The sequence below is a fragment of the Elephas maximus genome, chromosome 5 (assembly GCF_024166365.1).
Source record: "Elephas maximus indicus isolate mEleMax1 chromosome 5, mEleMax1 primary haplotype, whole genome shotgun sequence".
NCBI lineage: Eukaryota > Metazoa > Chordata > Mammalia > Proboscidea > Elephantidae > Elephas > Elephas maximus.
The window spans coordinates 156,617,171-156,639,731 of record NC_064823.1 but is presented as its reverse complement, the minus strand read 5'-3'; the positions used below and the strand labels follow the sequence as shown (position 1 = coordinate 156,639,731).

The 22,561-nt window shown below is 47.7% G+C and overlaps 1 protein-coding gene across 1 annotated transcript; it reads left to right on the top strand.

The window, feature by feature from the left end:
* Positions 1-13,302: 13,302 nt before the first annotated feature.
* On the top strand, positions 13,303-14,733 carry DRD5 (dopamine receptor D5). Its single transcript, XM_049887113.1, has one exon. It carries the CDS (start codon positions 13,303-13,305, stop codon positions 14,731-14,733), a length of 1,431 nt encoding a protein of 476 aa, XP_049743070.1.
* The last annotated feature ends 7,828 nt before the right edge of the window (positions 14,734-22,561 follow it).

The following is a 22,561-nucleotide window of genomic DNA, read 5'->3' as shown; positions in this document are numbered from 1 at the left end:
CCTCTTTCTCCTCCTCCATTTCTCCTCTCTCTCTCAATTTTGTTCTTTTCTATGTGTGGATCTCATTCTCTCCTGCTGCAAACAAGGAAAATGGCTGCCAGCAATCCAAAGCCCTTAACATCCCAGTTCAGCCAGCCCCTCAGAAAGAGACCCAACTTTGCCCCACAGCATCTACAGAACAATCCTGACTAGAACCCCATCTGACCTGTGTGGGCCAGGTGCCCACACCTCAATCGACTGCCACGGCCAGGAAAATTCAGCACGATGACTGGTTCTTCCTAGGTCATGGGTCATCCTGTAGTTAAGGTGGGGGAAGGGCAGGCTGGTGTGGAATGTCCAAGCCAGCTCCCTCAGAGAGCCGACAGTGGCCGCTGCCTGTTGCCTGGGAGCTCAGCTGGGCACTAGACCAGAGCCTCCCATGTGGCCTCTTCATGCCGCTTCAGCTTCTCACAGCACAGTGGGTGGAGTCCAACAGGGACAGTCTCCACCTTTCAGGCAGTGGGTCAGCACTTAACCGTTTGCACCACCCAGGGATTCCTAATGTAATCACAAGGGTCCTTAAAAGTGAAAGAAGGAATTAGAAGACAGAACCAGAGAGATGGCAGCATGAAACAGACTCAGCCTGACACTGCTGACTTTGAAAATGGAGGAATACAGCCATGAGCTAAAGAATGCAGTGGCGTCTATTGTTGTTGTTGTTAGGTGATATCAAGCTGGTTCCAACTCATCAAGACAACAGAATGAAACACTGCCCAGTCCTTCAGCATCCTCAGAGTCATTGTTATGCTCCAGCCCATTGTTGCAGCCACTGTGTCCATCCATCTTGTTCAGGGTCTTCCTCTTTTTTGTTGACCCTCTGCTTTACCAGGCATGATGTCCTTCTCCAGGCACTGGTGCCTTCTGATGACGTGTTCAAAGTATGTGAGACAAAGTCTCACCATCCTTGCTTCTAAGGAGCATTCTGGCTGTACTTCCTCCAAGACAGACTTGTTCATTCTTCTCACAGTCCACAATATATTCAATATTCTTCACCAACACCATAATTCAAAGGCAGGAATTCTTCTTTGGTCTTCTGCATGCACTGTCCAGCTTTGTGTGCATATGAGGTGCTTGAAAACACTATGGCTTGAGTCAGGCGTACCTTAGGGCTCTAGAAACTGCAAAAGGCGAGAAACTGGATTCTCCCCTGAAGCCTCCAGAAGGAACAAAGAGCTGCTGACACCTTGATTTTAGCCCAGTGAGACCCATTTTGAACTTCTGACCTCCAGAACTGAAAGATAATAAATGTGCATTATTTTAAGCCCCTGTGTTTGTGGTAACTTGTTACAGCAGCAATAAGGAACTAATACAGGTGAGAAAGCTACTTCCCCTGGAAGCACCTCTAATGATATTCATTCCCCAGGTCTTAGCGCTGTACCGTGACCTTCTTACCACTGATACTTAGCCTGTAGACACCCCTATAGGAGCCCCTGAGTGGTGCAAATGGTTAAGTGTGGAGCTACTAATGAAAGTTTGGCGGTTCAAACTCACCCAGAGGTGCCTGAGAAGAAAGTCCTGACAATCTGTTTCCAAAAGGTCACAGCTACTGAAAACTCAAGGGTGCCCAGTTCTTCTCTATATCACATGGACTCGACATGTGTCAGGATTAACTCAACAGCAACTAGCTTGGTTTCGGTTTATGCACCACTATGGCTCTACCCCCTCAACGTGTCTGTCAGTTTGTTGAACTGTGGGGGCTTGTGTGTTGCTGTGATGCTGGAAGCTATGCCACCGGTATTCAGATACCAGCAGGGTCACCCATGGAGGACAGGTTTCAGCTGAGCTTCCAGACTAGGACAGACTAGGAAGAAGGACCCGGCAGTCCACTTCTGAAAAGCATTAGCCAGTGAAAACCTTATGAACAGCAGCGGAACACTGTCTGATATAGCGCTGGAAGATGAGCCCTCCAGGTTGGAAGGCGCTCAGAAGATGACTGGGAAAGAGCTGCCTCCTCAAAGTAGAGTCGACCTTAATGACATGGATGGAGTAAAGCTTTCGGGACCTTCGTTTGCTGATGTGGCACGACTCAAAATGAGAAGAAACAGCTGCAAACATCCATTAATAATCAGAACCTGGAATGTATGAAGTATGAATCTAGGAAAATTGGAAACCATCAACAATGAAATGGAACGCATAAACATCAATATCCTAGGCATTAGTGAGCTGAAATGGACTGGTATTGGCCATTTTGAATCGGACAATCATATAGTCTACTATGCTGGGAATGACAACTTGAAGAGGAATGGTGTTGCGTTCATCGTGAAAAAGAACATTTCAAGATCTATCCTGAAGTACAACACTGTCAGTGATAGGATAATATCCATACGCCTACAAGGAAGACCAGTTAGTACGACTGTTATTCAAATTTATGCACCAACCACTAGGGGCAAAGATGAAGAAATAGAAGATTTTTATCAGCTGCTGCAGTCTTGAAATTGATCAAACATGCAATCAAGATCCATTGATAATTACTGGTGATTGGAATGCGAAAGTTGGAAACAAAGAAGAAGGAAGGATTAGTAGTTGGAAAATATGGCCTTGGTGATAGAAACAACGCCAGAAATCGAATGATAGAATTTTGCAAGACCAACGACTTCTTCACTGCAAATACCTTCTTTCACTAACATAAACGGCAACTACATACCTGGACCTCGCCAGATGGAACACACAGAAATCAAATTGACTACATCTGTGGAAAGAGATGATGGAAAAGCTCAATATCATCAGTCAGAACAAGGCCAGGGGCCGACTGTAGAACAGACCATCAATTGGTCATGTGCAAGTTCAAGCTGAAACTGAAAAAAATCAGAGCAAGTCCGCTAGAGACAAAATATGACCTTGAGTATATATATCCCACCTGAATTTAGAGACCATCTGAAGAATAGATTTGACTCATTGAACACTAGTGAGTGAAGACCAGAGGAGTTGTGGAATGACATCAAGGACATCATACATGAAGAAAGCAAGAGGTCATTGAAAAGAAAGAAAAGACCAAGATGGATGTCAGAGGAGACTCTGAAACTTGCTCTTGAACGTCAAGCAGCTAAAGCAAAAGGAAGATTTGATGAAGTAAAAGAACCGAAAAGAAGATTTCAAAGGGCGGCTCGAGAAGACAAAGTGAAGTATTATAATGACATGTGCAAAGAGCTGGAGATGGAAAACCAAAAGAGAAGAACACGCCTGGCGTTTCTCAAGCTGAAAGAACTGAAGAAAAAACTCAAGCCTCAAGTTGCAATAGTGAAGGATACCGTGGGGAAAATATTAAACGACACAGGAAGCATCAAAAGAAGATGGAAGGAATACACAGAGTGATTATACCAAAAAGAATTGGTCGATGTTCAACCATTTCATGAGGTGGCATATGATCAGGAACCGATGGTACTGAAGGAAGAAGTCCAAGCTGCTCTGAAGGCACTGGCAAAAAACAAGGCCCCAGGAATTGATGGAATATCAATTGAGATGTTTCAACAAACAGATGCATCGCTGGAGGTGCTCACTCGTCTATGCCAAGAAATTTGGAAGACAGCTTCCTGGCCAACTGACTGGAAGAGATCCATATTTATGCCTATTCCCAAGAAAGGTGATCCAACTGAATGTGGAAATTATAGAACAATATCATTAATATAACATGCAAGCAAAATTTTGGTGAAGATCATTCAAAAACGGCTGCAGCAGTATATCAAACAGGGAACAGCCCGAAATTCAGGCCAGTTTCAGAAGAGGACGTGGAACCAGGGATATCATTGCTGATGTCAGATGGATCCTGGCTGAAAGCAGAGAATACCAGAAGGATGTTTACCTGTGTTTTATTGACTATGCAAAGGCATCCGACTGTGTGGATCATAACAAACTATGGATAACATTGCAAAGAATGGGAATTCCAGAACACTTAATTGTGTTCATGAGGAACCTTTACATAGATCAAGAGGGAGCTGATCAGACAGAACAAGGGGATACTGATTGGTTTAAAGTCAGGAAAGGTGTGCGTCAGGGCTGTATTCTTTCAAAATACCTATTCAATCTGTATGCTGAACAAATAATATGAGAAGCTGGACTATATGAAGAACAGGGCATCAGGACTGGAGGGAGACTCATTAACAGCCTGGGTTATGCAGATGACACAACCTTGCTTGCTGAAAGTGAAGAGGACCTGAAGCACTTTCTAATGAAGATCAATGACCACAGCCTTCAGTATGGATTGCAACTCAATATAAAGAAAACAAAAATCCTTACAACTGGACCAATGAGCAACATCACGATAAATGGAGAAGAGATTGAAGTTGTCAAGAATTTCATTTTACTTGGATCCACAATCAACAGCCATGGAAGCAGCAGCCAAGAAATCAAAAGACGTATTGCATTGGGTAAATCTGCTGCAAAGGACCTCTTCAAAGTGTTGAAGAGCAAAGATGTCACCCTGAAGACTAAGGTGTGCCTGACCCAAGCCATAGTATTTTCAATCACATCATATGCATGTGAAAGCTGGACAATGAATAAGGAAGACCGAAGAAGAATTGAAGCCTTTGAATTGTGGTATTGGTGAAGGATATCGAATATACCATGGACTGCCAAAAGAACGAACAAATCTTTTTAGAAGAAGTACAGCCAGAATGCTCCTTAGAGGCAAGGATGGCGAGACTGCATCTTACATACTTTGGACATGTCAGCAGGGTTCAGTCCCTGGAGAAGGACATCATGCTTGGTAAGGTACAGGGTCAGCGGAAAAGAGGAAGACCCTCAACGAGGTGGATTGACACAGTGGCTGCAACAATGAGCTCAAGCATAACAAGGATAGTAAGGATGGCGCAGGACCGGGCGGTGTTTCGTTCTGTTGTGCATAGGGTCGCTAGGAGTCGGAACTGACTTGATGGCACCTAACAACAACAACAACAACTAACAACATAGCTCTACCAAGTTAGTAAAATATTTCCATGCCATTTGGTAAACGGCTGCTCCTCTGTGCTCTTTTAGTCCCCCTTGCTAACCTGGATGCCCCAAACCTTATCCTGAGACTCCCCCAGACTGCCCTACCACCAGCAATGAAAAGGTTAATGCTGGCACTGTATGGACACTCTGGAACCCGTGCTGTGATTGGTCAGCGTCCATGGTCAATTTATTAGAGTTTTTGAATCTCAGCCCTGTATACTCCCTTGAAGCCTATTTCTTTCTATAGTGAAAGGGTCAGAGTTGGGAGCAGGAGCCTGCGTATGCTGCTGCCCCAGCTTTTCAGTCCCTCCTGGCATCTTGGAAGCCTCACAACTCTTGGTAAACAAAAACCCGTTGCTTCTGAGTCGATTCTAACTCATAGCAACCCTATAGAACAGTGCAGAACTACCCCACAGGGTTTCTAAGCCTGTAATCTTTACAGAAGCAGACTGCCACATCTTTCTCCTTCAGGGTGGCTGGTAGGTTCGAACCGCTGACTTTTTGATTAGCAGCCGAGGTCTTAGTAACTCTTATGACTGGAGCTTAAGGATTGGAGATGTGAGAGCCCCAAGATAACACCCAACCCGGGGGTATTTTAACTCAAGGCACATGGGACCTAGAATAAATTCTAAAGTTCTTGCCAGGGCCAACAAGGCTCTCCTCCTTCTCCATCTCACACCTCTTTGCTACATACGAGCCACTGCGCGACATCCACCTCTTTCTGTCTCAGGTTCTTTGCACTGGCTGTTTTCCTCTTCTGGAATGGCCGACCCCCATTGCATCCTTCGCCTCACTGTATCCTTCTCATCCTTCCGATTGCAGAGGGGCATTCCTTGGCCACGGGTTTCGAAGCCTCTTGTTCCTCCAGCCCAGCTGCTCTCTGGTTCCTTCATTCTATTTGATTTTCTTCACAGCACTTACCACGCTGTGAAATTACCTTACTTTTAAAAATGTTTATTATTTGTCTGCTCTCTAGAATATGAGCCCCAGGAGGACAAAGAACATATTTTTGATTCTTCTGGTGTTTCCAAGGCCTAGGACGGACGGGGCTTGCACCTAGCTCAAACAGCGATTTTGTGCCAATTAGATGACGCTACCCCTATCTCAATATATTTTAGTGTCTTCTGCTGGAAATTTTTTATGATCACTGTATTAGTTTCCTACTGCTGCTGTAACAAACTGTTTTAAGTCACTCACAAACTGAGTGACTTAAAATAACAACAATAAACCAAAGAAACCCTAGAAATTTATTCTCGCACAGCTCTGGAGGCTTGGAGTCTGAAATCAAAGTGTCGGTGGGGCCATGCTCCCTCTGAAGGCTCCAGGAAAGAATTCTTCCTTGCCTCTTCCTAGCTACTGGTGGTTGCCGGCACTCCTTGGTGTTCCTTGGCTTGTGGCAGCGTCACTCCAATCTCTGCCTCTGTCTTCACTAGGTTGTCTTCCTTCTGTCTGTGTCTCTTCTCTTTGTTTTTTTATAAAGGCACCAGGTGTATTAGATTTAGGGTCCAACCTAATCCAGTAGGAGCCCTGGTGGCACAGTGGTTAAGAGCTCAGCTGCTAACCAAAAGGTCATTAGTTCGAATCCACCAGCAGCTCCTTGGAAACCCTATGGGGCAGTTCTACTCTGTCCTATAGGGCTGCAATGAGCTGGAATCCACTCAATGGCAAGGGGTTTGGTTTGGTTTTTGGTCAAACAAGCATGACCTCATCTTAACTTTACATCTGTAAAGACCTTGCCATGGATTGAATTGTGTCACCCCAAAATATGTGTTGAAATCCTTATCCTTGTGCCTATGATTGTGATCCTATATAGAAATAGGGTTTTTCTTTTGTTATGTTAATGAGGCCCTATCAGAGTTGGGTGGATCCCAAACCTAATCTCTTTTGAGTTATAAAAAGAGCAGAATGTAGACACAGAGACACACACAGGGGAAGATGGACAACGTGTGATGACTGTCTACAAGCAAAGCAATGCCAAGGATTGCTGGCAGACCCCAGAACTAGGAGAGAGGCCACAGAAAGAACTGACACAGCCAAGACCCTGATTTGTATTTTTAGCCTCCAGAACTCTGAGAAAATAGACTTCTGTTCTTACAGGGACCCACTTGTGGTATTTCTGTTACAGCAACCCTAGGTAACTGAGACAGACCCTATTTCCAAGTTCTGAAGTTCTAGGGGAACATGAAATTTTGGGGCTATTTAGCCCAGTAGAATCCCTCTACAAAGTTACCATGACTCTGACTTGCATATCCAGTACAGGGGGCTCCCACGTAGTATGTCCTCAATAAATGCTTGTTGAAAGCATGCATGGATCAAATTCAGGGGGCCCAGAACTATCCAAAAGCAAATTCAAAACTGTGTGGTGAGTGTGTGTGCATGTGTCTTTGTCAATGGATTGAACTGTTGGTGCATGGATTTCACAGTGTTGGGCAAGAGCCCCCATTTCTCACTCATCTACCAATGAACACTTTCCAAGCACCCACTCATTGTGTTGGTTTGGGGAATTCAAACATGCATACGACACAGCCCCTTGACTTAAGTGGTTCAGAGCCTAGAGGGCCAGACAACTATGCAAACCAATGGTCACAATACACTGTCATAGTTGCTGCAATACGCAGGGACACCCACTCAGTCCAGAAGAGTCAGGAAAGCTTCCTGGAGAGGGGATGTTTGAGTTAAATCTAAAAGGCACCCAGAAGAAGGGAAAGGTAGTAACATTGTTAAGTGCTATATACAACTTATAAAGCCATGACCACGTGGCCCAGTCTCAAAGTAGTGTTGTGTTCAAGAAACACAACCCAAAGGTAATTTCCAGACTCAAACTCTTGCATTTCTTAAATGTCGTGAAGGCAACAGGAATTTCCCTTTCCTCTCCTTCCCACTCTCCTGACATACCCCAGTTCCTTTATCTTTTTTACATCAAAATTTCTCAGGGAAACTGCCTTTCCACGCCACCTCCAGCTTTTAGTCCTTCTCCTGAATTCTTTCTGTCTGCTCTTTATCATGAAGGCAAATGCAGTCTCTTCCTTTTGGGACCACTCTTTCCTCCTCCAGTCTCCTAGGTCCAAAAATGCATGTACCATCTGAATCTCAATCACAAATCCAGGGCAGAATCCTCCTTGTAGAGCAGGCCAAGGCCAAGAATTGCACAATTTCAGCCCGAGCAAGGAGAAAGGCATAAAGCAGTCATTAATTAATTTCTTGGATCTCATCACACCTTTTAAAACCCTCAAACCCAACTTATGAGGTAGTAACTATTATTATCTACTGCGGTGCAATGGAGTGCTTCTGTGTGGCCTTTCTCGCCATGGTCTTGTAACCCCCGTCTGAGTATTGGGTAATTGTGGCCCCCCAATGGGATTGGTCAGTTTTGCCATCCTGCGAGGGTTAAAAGACAGCCAATTCTAGAGCAGAAAGAGTATCTCACCACCACCAAGGAAGAAGAGCCAGGAGTGGAGTACATCATGTGGACCTGGGATCCCTGCACTGAGAAGCTCCTGGAACCAAGAGATCAAGAGAGGGAAAGAGATACATAGACAGAGAGAGAGAGCTGTAACACTGAAGATGGCAAGAAGTGGTGGCAGAGAAACGGTGGCAGCAAAGGCAGGAGTTTGGCCAAAAAAACTGTCAGGAGATGGTGCAGTGGGCTTCCTGGCCCATGGGGCAAGAAAGCTAAGTTCCTTTAGGCAGGAGGCTTGTTGGCAGAGTAGGATGCCTCCAGGCATTTGGTGGAGCTAAGTTTGCTGACCCACAGAGCTAGAGCTGAGCGCCTTTGGGCCAAGGCTCACTGGTGGAGTGGAGTGCCTGGGGGCACTTATCAGCAGAGCTAAAAGAGCTTTGTAACACTTGCCCAAGCAGGGCAGAGGCCAAGGGCCAGAGAGAGGCCTGCCTGCAGACAAAGCTGAGAAGAGGCTGTCCTGATGGAAGAACTGTATCCTGAGCACTCCTGAACCTGAATTGTAACCTGTCACTTCCCTAATAAACCCCATAACTGTGTGTATGGTCTGTGAGTTCTGTGTGGCCATTGCAATGAATTATTGGACTCAGCAGAGAAGTAGACAGTGCCATGGGAGGGGCGGTTGTTGTCAGAACTGGTAAAGATGGCAGAGAGTGGAGGCATGTCTGACCTCTGCCTCATAGGAATCAGCCTTGAGCTGTTGGTCTTGATCCTCCTTCTCCTTTGTGAAGTTAGAGGAGGTCAGACCCCACTCCCACACCATATTTACATCCCCATTTTGCAGATGAGGGAACTGAGGCTCAGAGAGATCAAATAACTTGCCCACGATCCCACAGCTAGTTAATGCCTCCTCTTCCTGCCTGCCATGCCTTTCCTTTTCTCTGCTTTCCCCTTTGCCTACTTAACTCTGATTTCCGCTCCAAAAGAAACCTCCCGAGGAAGCTTTCCTTGACCATCCTGTCTTGTTCATTCCTACCCATTGTGCACTTTCACAGTGCTGTGTACTCTTCCATCACAGCAGTTGTCACAGTGGTAACTGTATATTTCTTCAGATAATTCTTGGGTTAAAGTCTATTTCCAACATTAGACTGTAAGTTCTTTGAGGGAAGGGACAATGGATTTTTTCCCTACACAATTGTGTCCCCTAAAATAGCATCTGGGACATAGTAGATGCTGAACAACTATTTGCTGAATAAAAGAATGAAGAGCTGTAATTCCAGGTCCCTGTCTCCAAACTCAAGATATTTTCTGACATCATAAGTGGATGTTCTCCAGGAGCACCAGATAGGATGAAGGTCACTCCAATTGGTGTTATTTATTTTTTTTTTTGTGGGGGGGGGGGAGTGGTGGTGATTTGAACCCAGGTTGCATGTGGAGAAGTGCAGGAGAGGTAGGAGCAGTGGAAGGAGCAAGATGATTGAAAGACCTACGGTGCCCAACCAAGGACTCACATCACATGGAGCTACTGAGGGCTTTTCAACTGGGGGGTAACACGATCTTACTTATATTTAAGGCAGATTGCTCTGCCTGCCAGTGAGTGGAGTACGGAGAGAAGAACAAGGCAGGGCCTGGAAGCTGGGATTTGTTATTGTTAGTTGCCTCCAACTCATGGTGACCTTATGTACAACGGAATGCAACATTGCCTGGTTCTGTGCCATCTTCATGATCACTGGTATGTTGGAGGCCATTGTTGTAGCTATTGTGTTAATCCTTCTCATGGAAGGTTTCCCTCGTTTTCTTTGGCCCTCTAAATTACCAAACACGATGCCCTTCCCTAGCAACTGGCCTTTCCGGATGACGAGTCCAATGTAAGTGAGCCAAAGTCTTGCCATAGTCACTCCCAAGGAGCGTTCTGGTTGTAATTTTTCAGACTGGAGGCTAGGATAGTATCACCATAATACAGGTTAGAGACAATGTCAGTGATGGAGAGGCAAAGGCAGAAAGATGTGGTTCAGCTCTTAGGAGATAGGGAGCGAGAGGGGGCTGGTACATCCCTCCAGCTTTAGACTTGGGCCCCTCCCTGGGCAGGTGGTCTTGCGCTCTCCAGAGGCAGAAAGCACTGAAAGGGGTAATTGGGGGGCAGAAGCTGTGTTTAAGACTGAGCAGCCTGAGTCTGGGGTGCTAGGGCACTTGTAGGTATTGGTCCAGGATGCAGGTGGGCCTGGGTGTCGACAGACTAGCCAGGGGACAAGAAAGCCCAGTCTGTTTATAGACCTCACTGCACCTTGGACACGCAGGTCAGCCTGTCTCAGTTGGCTGGAACTGGGCAGCATGCTGCTGTCTCATCCGTTTCGCTCCCCAGTTACCTTCAGCTGAGTTTAACACCAGCAGACAGATTTGAGCATTGACAAAGGAAACATGTTGTCTTGGGAAGGATGGGAAAATCACAGGAACACTGCTCTCCAGCTCTCAGTGTTTTCCCACTATTCTTTTTTTTAAGACCGTGTCTTAGTCCTAATTCAGGGCGCCAGCTCCCAGGGAAGGTTTTCTTTCTCTATTGGTTCTTGGGGAAGGTTCTTGTCATCAATCTTCCCTTGGTCTAGGAGGTTCTCAGCACAGGGACCCTGGGTCCAAAAGACGTGCTCTGCTCCTGGAACTTCCTTCTTGGTGGCTTGAAGTCCCTCCCCTCTCTGCTCCCTTTTCTATTTAATATTTCAAAAGAGATTGACTCAAGATACAACCTAATCCTGTAGATTGAGTCCTGCCTCATTAACATAACTGTCTCTAATCCTGTGGCATTAACATCACAGAGGTTAGGATTTACACTACATAGGATAATCACATCAGATCACAAAATGGTGATACAGTACTGGGAATCATGGCCTAGCCAAGTCGATACACATTTTTGGGGGGATACAGCACAATCTATAACAGGCTGTGATTTTTTCTAAATATTTTATTGTGTTTTTGGTGAAATTTACACAAGAAATTAAGTTCTCATTTAACAATTCCTATACGTATTGTTTGGAGCCCTGGTGGTGCCTGTGGTTAAGCATTTGACTGCTAACCAAAAGGTCAGCAGTTTGAATCTACCAACCACTCCTTGGAAACCCTATGGGGCAGTTCTGCTCTGTCCTATAGGGTTGCCATGAGTCAGGTTTTTTTTTTTTTTTTATACATATTGTTCAGTCACATTGGTTACATTCTTCACAACATATCAGCATTTTCATTGTTCTGTTTCCGTTAATCTAGCTTCCTTGTCCTCTTAGCCTTCTCATTTTTTTTTAAGTTTTTTTAAAATTGTGCTTTAGATGAAGGTTCATAGAGCAAGCCAGTTTCTCACTGAACAATTAATACACATATTGTTTTGTGACATTGGTTGCCAACTCCACAACATGTCAACATTCTCCCCTTATCAGTCTTGGGTTCCCCATTACCAGCTTTCCTGTCCCCTCCTGCCTTCTAGTCCTTGCCCCTGGGCTGGTGTGCCCCTTTAGTCTCGTTTTGTTTTATGGGCCCATCTAATCTTTGGCTCAAGGGTGAACCTTTGGAGTGGCTTCATTACTGAGCTAAAAGGGTGTCTGGGGAGTCTTTTCATCTTTGGCCTAGGGTAAACGTTAACCACTTGGCTTCATCTAGATGATTATTTTGAGGAGCACAGTACTCCTGTGTGATATTTATGAGCCAGTCTGTCATTTGGCTGAAAGCTGACCTTTGGGAGTGGTTTGAGTTCCCTTTTTTTTTTTTTATTTGGGGTTTGAGCCACTACCCAAACCTCAGTTTCCACTTCCGTTGAACACTGGCATATGGATCTATCCTTCTTGCTGCCGCATGGAGGAGGCTCCCTACTCTCTGAGCCCCCTTCCTGCCCTCTGGGTTCACCCAAAATTACCCTCCAAATACTTCCGGCAATCGGGGATGGTAGCGGGGAAGAAGACCCTTCCCAGGGTGTTAGGCTCAGCCCCTGTCTCAGGACGGGTGCTGAGAAGTAGGACCGTGGGGTGGGGGTGGGGAGGTGCTGTTACTGGGAGACATCACGGACTGAGCACCAGCTGTGTCCCCCGCACAGCTCCAGAGGCTCTTTCTAGACGGTCTCACTGACCTCGTACATCACGCTGAGTTGTCATCATTCCTGCAGTTTGTGAGTGAGGATCCAAGGCCAGGCGAAGTTCACGAGGGCGCTCAAAGTTACAGAACAAGTAATAAAGTCAATATTAGAACTCAGGTCTGTGAGAAATCCAAGGCCGCCCTTTTGACCCTAAGATGTTCATTCCCAGTCTAGAAGGCAGCCCTCCCCCTACCTCTCTGTTCCCTCGCCCCTTCTCCAATACCTGGCCAGGGCACCAGGTTAGGCAAGGCACCTCTTCGTCTTCCCGGGTCGCATTTTTTCCAAGTACAGACAGAGGGTCTGGCACCCCCAGACTCGTGAGGGCACCTCGGAGACAGAGGGCGCAAGGAACAGCTGGTGCAGGCGCGGGGCGGGGGCTCGGGCCCGGACGCAGCAAGGGACGTAGGAGGCAGCGCGCAGCGCTCGCCCTGCGCCGGCGGCTCTGCCCCCGCCCCCTCGGTGGTAGTGCGCCCTTCCTTCTCCCGCTCCCGACCAGAGACAGCCGCCTCCGCCGCCGCCGTCTCGGAGTGCTGCAGGCTCCGGGGATCAACCCGGCAGCCCGCGGGCACTCGCCGCTCGCTGCCCCCGCGCCGGGATTGCAGGGGCGCCGCGCGGACCGCGCCCACCGGCCGGGAGGCGCACCAGGAGACCAGAGCCCCCGCGCGCTCCAGGGCCGCGGCGCAGAGCAGCGCACGGTGAGCGCCCCCAGGGGATCGGGGGTCCCTTCGCTGGGGTTCCCGGCGCGCCCCCTGGGGTGCCCGATGGGGCCGCCCTGGGGGCTCAGGGCTGAAGTTGGGGCCGCGCGCAGCCCGCTCCTGCCGCCCAGCCAGATATGCTGCCGCCGGGGCGCAACGGCAGTGTGGACTCGGAGCGGTTCGGTCGGCAGCCGGGGCTGGCGCAGAAGGGCGCCGTGGGGGGCTCGGCAGGGGTGGCGCCGCTGGGGCCCGCGCAGGTGGTCACCGCCGGCCTCTTGACCCTGCTTATCCTCTGGACACTGCTGGGCAACGTACTGGTGTGCGCGGCTATCGTGCGCAGCCGCCACCTGCGCGCCAGGATGACCAACGTCTTCATCGTGTCCCTGGCCGTGTCCGACCTCTGCGTGGCGCTGCTAGTCATGCCCTGGAAGGCGGTCGCCGAGGTGGCCGGGTACTGGCCCTTTGGGGCGTTCTGCAACGTCTGGGTGGCCTTCGACATCATGTGCTCCACCGCCTCCATCCTGAACCTGTGCGTCATCAGCGTGGACCGCTACTGGGCCATCTCCAGGCCCTTTCGCTATGAGCGCAAGATGACCCAGCGCGTGGCCTTGGTCATGGTCGGCCTGGCCTGGGCCTTGTCCATCCTCATCTCCTTCATCCCGGTCCAGCTCAACTGGCATAGGGACAAGGCGGGCACCTGGGGCAGAGTGGATCCTCCATCCGACCTGGCCAACCGGACGCCCTGGGACGAGGCAGGGGAGCCAGAGGCGCGGACGGCGAACTGTGACTCCAGCCTGAACCGAACTTATGCTATCTCCTCCTCACTCATCAGCTTTTACATCCCGGTGGCCATCATGATCGTGACCTACACGCGCATCTACCGCATCGCCCAGGTGCAGATCCGCCGCATTTCCTCCCTGGAGAGGGCTGCGGAGCACGCGCAGAGCTGCCGGAGCCGCGTGGCCTGCGCGCCTGAGGGCAGCCTGCGGGCCTCCATCAAGAAAGAGACCAAGGTCCTCAAGACGCTGTCGATGATCATGGGGGTCTTCGTGTGCTGCTGGCTGCCTTTCTTTATCCTTAACTGCATGGTCCCCTTCTGCATCGGACACCCGGAGAGCCCCCAGGCCGGCTTCCCCTGCGTCAGCGAGACCACCTTCGACGTCTTCGTCTGGTTCGGCTGGGCCAACTCCTCACTCAACCCCATCATCTACGCCTTCAACGCCGACTTCCGGAAGGTGTTTGCCCAGCTGCTGGGGTGCAGCCATCTCTGTTCCCGCACCCGGGTGGAGACGGTGAACATCAGCAATGAGCTCGTCTCCTACAACCAGGACACCGTCCTCCACAGGGATATCGCGGCTGCCTACATCCACATGATCCCCAACGCGGTGACCCCCGGGGCTGGGGAGGGGGACAAGGAGGAGGAGGGGGGCCCCTTCGGTCGCATGTCTCAGATATGTCAGGCGTCCCCACACGGGGACCCTGCCGCCGAATCTGTCTGGGAGCTGGACTGTGAGGGGGAGATTTCATTAGGCAAAGTTACACCTTTCACCCTTAATGGATTCCATTAAACTGCATAAGAAAAACACCCCACTGAATCATATAACCTGCTGGCCAGAGATTGGCAAGCATGAACACGCATATGCGTGCGCGTACACACACACACACACACACACACACACTCTATACATTTCCAGCCCCTGCTCAGCTTCTCACCTGTTTCTGTGTAGTAGTCCATGTGCTAAGAAACCTCCAGAGACTGATTTGTTGAATGAATTGGCCGAGGGGTTTGGGATAAACTCACAGGTACCCCAGCCCAGCAGAGATGCCCAGTGGTTCTGTTAGAGAAGAGAAGGTGAGGCTTGGCTTTTCCAAAAATATATATATAGTGGTACTGGGTTCTGGGTTGGTCCTTAAAAATACTCTCACACCTCGCTTTTAAGCAAGCGGATTGCACAGTGACTGACTTGTGTCGGGACTGATGTTTATACCACAGGGCCAGTGTGTGTGGTGGTGGAGATAGGATGGGGGTTGGGGGACGGCTTTCCTGTGTCTGGCTTTCTGTGGCCCTGTGATTGTGCAATTTCTGTGCTGGTTGGTGTCTTTATTACAGCCAAGGAATCCTTCCTGATTTCTTCTGGTGTCTAATAAATACAAATTATGTGGATCGTGGGGTGATTATCTTTGCTTTGCCAAATTGGTTTTCAGGATGTCTCCTGGAGAAACTATGTATGCATCTTTAAAAAGCAGGGCAGATGTTCTCTGGGTCTGGAAGCCCAGATTTAGCTTCTGTAAGGACAGTTTGGGAAACCCTGGTGGCATAGTGGTTAAGTGCTACGACTGCTAACCAAAGGGTCGGCAGTTCAGATCTGCCAGGAGCTCCTTGGAAACTCTATGGGGCAATTCTACTCTGTCCTATAGGGTCGCTATAGAGTTGCTATGAGTTGGAATCTACTCGATCGATGGCACTGTGTTTGCTTTTTTGTTTTAAAGATAGTTTGACCTTAAAGGTACCAAAGGGAAAAAACAAAAACAACCCGCCCTCCCAACCCATTGCCAAATCCAGCTCATATAGGACAGAGTAGAAATGCCCCCATAGGGTTTCCAAGACTATAATCTTTACGGAAGCAGGTTGGTGGGTTTAAACTGCCAACCTTTTGGTTAGCAGCCGGGAACTTAACCACTTCACCATCAGGGCTCTTTTTCTTTAAGGTGCACACAAGGGCTAACAACTTTGAAGAGCATCTCATTTCTCCGATTCCTTTTCATGACATCCATATATCTGAGTCTGTGCTGAAAGCTGGCTCCAGTGCCACAGCATCCGATCTGGACTTCTCAATGCTGGGATTCTAATTTTTTTTTTTTTTTTCTCATTTGGAATCTTCTTTTGAAAATGCATGGCGTAAGACACATTTTTCTTGTTCCAGACAGGTGCTCTCAGTTCACCGAAAAGATGATCTAGAATAATAGCTAGACCTTTCTCAATCTCAGACCTGTAGTGTGTTTTCCAGTTCCTTGGTTCTTGATAAATCATGTTTTCCCAAGGGCTTTCAAATGTATGAATTGATACGCTTTCAAAAAGAAATCTCATTTCTAAATAGGCATTATTTGCAGACAGTAGTAAACGGGGGCATGCATTTTAATGAAAATGTAGGAGTCAGAGATGAAATTGGAATGAACTTGAAACTGGAAAATCTGTTGGTTGAGGTGCTTAAGGTAAGAGCCCAAATAACTCCCGTCTTCCCCCCTCCCCAATCTTTTTGTCTTTCCTCTCTGCAGTCTGCAAAGTGAAGGGGAGCATTGTATTTCTGAACCATTCTGGTGGAGAGCAAGTCATTACCATTTGATCTAAATGTGAAGAATGTTAATGGAAGCAAATGAAATGCGAATGTGTAATTCCCTACAAGGCTGTCTGATCAAGGACAGTTCAATCAATTTGTTTTTTTTTTTTCAGGATAATGTTATCGTCCGTCTTCTGAGCAACCATGTCTTGCTCACTGCAGAATGTGCAGTGCCTGGCACACAACGCTTAGAAAATATTTGATGAATGAATTGTTTCTGGAATTGAGAGATTGAAGACAAATCCTATTTGGTACATTAATTTTCATATAGGATTTAGTAAGATGAATACTGGGATCTGAAGTCTGTGTTCAGTTTTGACCTCATGTGAACTGATAGCTAAATAGGCCAGTAGGGCAACATCGGAGGCAAAGAAAAGCACCTTGGTCTAGGATCCAGGAGGTGGCTGTGTGACCTTGACTGAGTCAAGGTCACACAGCCACAGTCTCTGGGCCTCATATTCTTTCTGCATCTGTCAGCTGAAAGTCTTACTCTAAGTCACTGTTTTCCAAATTGTGCTTTGTGATGCAAGAGAGACCTGCAAGATATTAACTGATGAAGGCTTTTGCCAAATAGAGGAGCCTGGTGGCAAAACCATTAAGTGCCCGGCTGCTAACAGAAAGGTTGGCAATTTAAGCCCACCCAGAGGCCCCGCGGGAGAAAGGCCGGGTGATCTGCTACCATAAAGATCACGGCCTAGAAAACCCCATGGGGCAATTCTACTCCATCACATGGGGTCTTCTGAGTTGGAATTGACTTGACGGCACCTAACAACAATATGCTCAAAAAGAAGTCCTTAGGTGATGCAAACGGTTCACACGCTCTCTGCTAGTTGAAAGGTTGGAGGGTCAAGTCCACCCAGAGGTGCCTCGGAAGACAGGCCTGGTGACCTGCTTCCAAAAGAACACAGCCTTGAAAACCTTATGGTTTTTACTCTGCACACGTGGGGTTGCCATGAGTAGAAACTGACTCCAGGGCAGCTAACAACGACAGCAACAACATGGTCAAATAATGCCGGAGGCTCGGGTTCGATTCCTGACCAGTGCACCTCATGTGCAGTCACCACCCGTCTGTCAGTCGTGGCTTGCGTGTTGCCTTTTTTTTTTCCAGACTCAGACTGACCAGGAGGAAAGGCCTGGTGATCTACTTCCGAAAGCTCAGTTGACGAAAACCCTGTGAACTCTCGTGGCGACCCCGTGTGTGTCAGTAGAACTGTGCTCCGGAGGGTTTTCAGTGCCAGATTTTTCAGACGTAGGCTGCTAGGTCTCCCGAGGTAACTCCAGGTGGACTCGGAGCTCCGACCTTCCAATTAACAGCTGAGCTCACTAACCACTCGCGCCACCCAGGGACTCCGTGGCAAGGACAAAGGCCTGGCGTGGGATTGTGCTAGGTGCAATCAGAGAACGGAGAGGTGGCAGCGACAGACGGTTAATGCGATAGGGTTAATGATAATATGACAGAGCAGTGACAGGGACAAACATGTATTAATCCATTTAGCCCTCACAGCCTGGCGAGGTGGGTACTTCCATTATGCTTATTTTACAGATGAGGAAATGACACCAGTGGGTCAAAGGTCAAGGTCACACAGTGGCAGAGCTGGGCATGACCCCAGGCAGCCCAACCACGGAGTCTTTAACTGCCCTGTGATGGAGAGAGAGGCACCAGGAGGGTCCCCAGTCAGCAGGTGCAGCGGTGCATGGATCGGCACGTTCGGTGCCTCGTTAATTGGCTGCTTAACTGGATATTAACTGGTTGCTTGATTCGTTCCTCTGCCCGTGTGTAAACAGATCGTCATCATGTACCTGCTCCGTGCACAGCCTTGTGTTTGGACGAAAGGCAGTAGGATAGTGGGAAACACAGCCCAGTGCTGGGCCCCTACATGTGCCGAGGTGGGGCCGAGTGTGGGCGTTGATTCTGATTTAATCCTGACATTAAGCACCTGAGGTGGGTGCTGTTACTTTTTCCATTATACACATGGGGACACTGAAGGTCAGGGAGGTTTTTGTCCAAGGTCGTATGACTGGTAAGCAGTGGAGGCAGGGTTCACACCTAGGCTGGTCGCTCTTAACCAGGGACAATTTTATACCCCCAAGAGGACATTTGGCAATGTCTGGGGACATTTTTAGGCGTTTCTGGGTGGCACAAATGGTAAAGTGCTCACCTACGAACCTAAAGGTCGGCGGTTTGAACCTACCCAGAGGTGACTCAGAAGATAGACCTGGCAATCTGTTTCCAAAAGATTACAGCCATTGAAAACTCAGTGGGGTGTGGTTCTAGACCGACACACATAGGGTGGCCATGAGTTGGATTCTACTTGATGGTAACCGGTTTGGTTGGGGACATTTTTGGTTGTCACACTGGGGAAGTTATTCCTGACATCTGGTGGGCTGAAACCAGGGAAGCTATCAAACATCCTACGATGTACAACGCAGCCCCCCCACAAAGAATTATCTGGCTCAAAATGCACATAGCGCCAAGGTTGAGGGGCCCTGACCCAGGCTGACAGAGTCCAGGTCCCACCGCCTCACTGCAAAGCCACGCTGTGTAGGCTTAGAAGCGCCACAGCCCTGACTTCTAATCTTAGCTCCACTGTTGATGAGTTGTCTGCATTTGGCCACTCCTCCAAGTTTCCATCTCCTTATCTGAGAAATGGGCATATCGACCTCACAGTGTTCAGATGAGGATTAAATGCAAGCATGTAGTGTGGGTTATCATTACTATTTTAAATACACTTTATTTTAGTTTTAGGTTTAAGAAAACTTGTGCAGAAATTACGGAATTCCCATATACCTTCTCTCCGCCTTGTATACAGTTTCCTGTGTTATCAGCATCTTGCATTCCTGTGGTATATTTGTTTATTTTTATTATTTTTTTATTGTACTTTAGAGGAAGGTTTACAGAGCAAACTAGTTTCTCATTAAACAGTTAGTACACGTATCCCACGACATGTCAACACTCTCCCTTTTCGACCCTGGGTTCTGTATTACCCCCTCCTGCCTTTTAGTCCTTGCCCCTGGGCTGGTGTGCCCCTTTAGTCTCATTTTGTTTTATGGGCCTGTCTAATCTTTGGCTGAAGGGTGAACCTTGAGAGTGACTTCATACTCTTGGGTTTTTCCAGTCTCTGTCAGGCCAGCAAGTCTAGTGTTTTATTGTGAGTTAAAATTCTGTTCTACATTTTTCTCCACCACTGTCTGGGACCCTCTATTGTGATCCCTGTCAGAGCAGTCAGTGGTGGTAGCAGGGCACCATCTAGTTGTACTGGACTTAGGCTTGTGGAAGCCACGGTAGATGTGGTCCATTGGTGCTTTGGACTAATCTTTCCCTTGTATCTTTAGTTTTCTTCATTCTCCTTTGCTCCCGAAGGGGTGAGACCAGCGGAGTATCTTAGATGGCCATTCACAGGCTTTTAAGACCCCAAACACTACTCACCAAAGTGGAATGTAGAGCATTTTCTTCATAAAATATGTTATGCCAGTTGAGCTAGATGTTCCCTGAGACCATGGTCCCCACAGCCCTCAAGCCAGCAATTTGGCCCCTCAGGGAGTTTGGATGTATCTATGGAGCTTCCATGACTTTGCCTTGGACAAGTTGTGCTGGCTTCCCCAGTATTGTGTGCTGTCTTACCTTTCACCAAAGTTACCCCTGTGGTATATTGGTTACAACTGATGAACAAATATTGATAGGTTATTATTAACTAAAGCACATAGTTTACATAAGGACTCACTCGGTTGTCCAGTCCCGTGGGTTTTGGTAAATGCTTAATGTCATGTGTCCGGCATGATACTATCATGTAGAATAGTTTCATTGCCCTAAAAATGCCCCGTGCTTCACCTGTTCATCTCAGAGAGACCATTTTTGTATTGCTCTTTCTTTTTTAGTGAACTCTAAAAGAGTTAATAAATTTTAAGTGGACTTTGAGCTTCTTAGCTTGTGTAGAAGTGAGGATGGTAAGACTTCAGTTTGCTTACTTTGGACATATAATCAGGAAAGACCAATCACTAGAAAAGGACATCATGTTTGGTAAAGTAGAAGGTCAACGAAAATGAAGGAAACCCTCCATGAGATGGATTGGCATAATAGCTACAACAGTGAACTCCAACGTACTAACGATCGTAAAGACAGCACGGGACTGGGCGATGTTTCATCCTGTTATACATAAGGTTGCCATGAGTTGGCGCCGACTCAATGGAAACTAACAAAACAAGCTTGTATAGACATCGCCCCGGAAGCTAAGGTCTGTGAGAGCTGAGTTGTGGTCTGTCCTGCCCACCATTGTCTTCTCAGCCTAGTACAGAGCCTGGCATATAGTAGGTGCTCAGTCCTCAGTCAGTGTTAACTATTGTCTTTCTTTCCTTAGTCTCCTACACGCGCGCGCACACACACACACACACACAGTGGTCTCAGTGCTGTAATTGAGTGAGTAACTCATCAGTTTACACAGTAGTCCTGAGGTGGTATTGCCACCTTGGTCATTCCCATGGTCTGGGGCTGATCAAGGACTTGGGGGGCTGAAAGTCCCCCAAATGCCGTCATCACATAACACATCTGAATACCGTTTTACAACTTTTGAAGTGCCTCTACAGTATTTCCCTTAAGCCTCGCAAACACCTGGTCAGGTGGTTCTATCTACCCATTGAAGAAACAGCAGTTAAGATGGGAAGAGGTCCAGGGACTCACCTAAGGTCACCTGGCTGGAAAGATCCAGATGGACTGTGAACGTAGGCACTCTTCTCACCGCACCAGGGATGGAGGGATCACCAACAACAGGTGAGTGCCTCCCTAAACTTCACACCCTAGTGCCTCACTCTGCTCACCCTAGTCATGGTTCTCAGAACAACAGGAATGGTTTATCCCCCACCTTGAGAAAGTTCTGTGGCCTGGTAAGACAGGACATAACAACTGAAGAAAATACTTGATATCCCGAGAAAACAGCCGAGGCTTCTGGACATTTCTACCTCTATGAGGTCTTCCCACATGGCCTCTCCAGCCTAGGGGTTCAGGGTAGCTGGACTCCTAACACAGCAGGTGTAGGCTCCAAAGGTGGATGCCGACCACATTTTACGACCTAGCCTCAATGAACCGTATTCTGTTCATTAGAAGCCAGTTATTAAGGCCAGCACACAGTCAAGGGGAGGAGATTAGACATCATGTCTTGAGAATATCAAAGCATTTGCAAGAAAGATTTTTTACATTTTATTTAAAGTTTTTTCTTTATCTTCTGACGTAATTTCAGACTTACAGAAAATTCGCGAAGTGGTACAAAGAATTTCTGCATACTCTTTACTCAGATGCCCTTATTATTAATAGTTTGCTGCATTGCTTGCTTTCATCTGTCCATCCATCTGTCCCTCTGTCCGTCCATCCATCCATCCATGTATCTGTCTATTCCATCTATCTTAGTTATCTAGCGCTGCTATAACAGAAATACCACAAGTGGATGGCCTTAACAAACAGCAGTTTATTCTCTCACAGTTTAGGAGGCTGAAAGTCTGAATTCAAGGCTCCAGCTCCAAGGGAAGGCTTTCTCTCTCTGTCAGTTCTCAGGGAAGGTCCTTGTCATTAATCTTTCTCTGGCCTAAGAGCTTCTCAGCACAGGGACCCTGGGTCCAGAGACATACTCCACTCCCAGCGCTTCTTTCTTGGTGGCATGAGGGCCCTCTCCTCTCTGCTCGCTTCTCTCTTTTATACCTGAAAGGAGACTGACTAAAGGTACAACCTAATCCTGTAGATTGAGTCCTGCCTCATTAACATAACTGCCTCTAATCCTGCCTCATTAACATCATAGAGGCTAGGGTTTACAAACATAGGATAATCACATCGGACCACAAAATGGTGGACAACCACACAATACTGGGAATCATGGCCTAGCCAAGCTGATATACATTTTTGGGGGACACAATTCAATCCATAACACTGTCTATCTATCATCTCTCTATCTTTATCTATCATCTATCTATCTTGAGTTTCTGAGTGGTGTACATGGTTAAGGAGCTTGGCTGCTAACCAAAAGGTTGGAGGTTTGAGTCCATCCAGAGGCACCTTGGAAGAAAGGCCAAAAAA

What these genes read in the sequence shown, in the direction of transcription:
- DRD5 (XM_049887113.1), top strand. Translation starts at nt 13,303, where the DNA reads ATGCTGCCGCCGGGGCGCAACGGCAGTGTGGACTCGGAGCGGTTCGGT.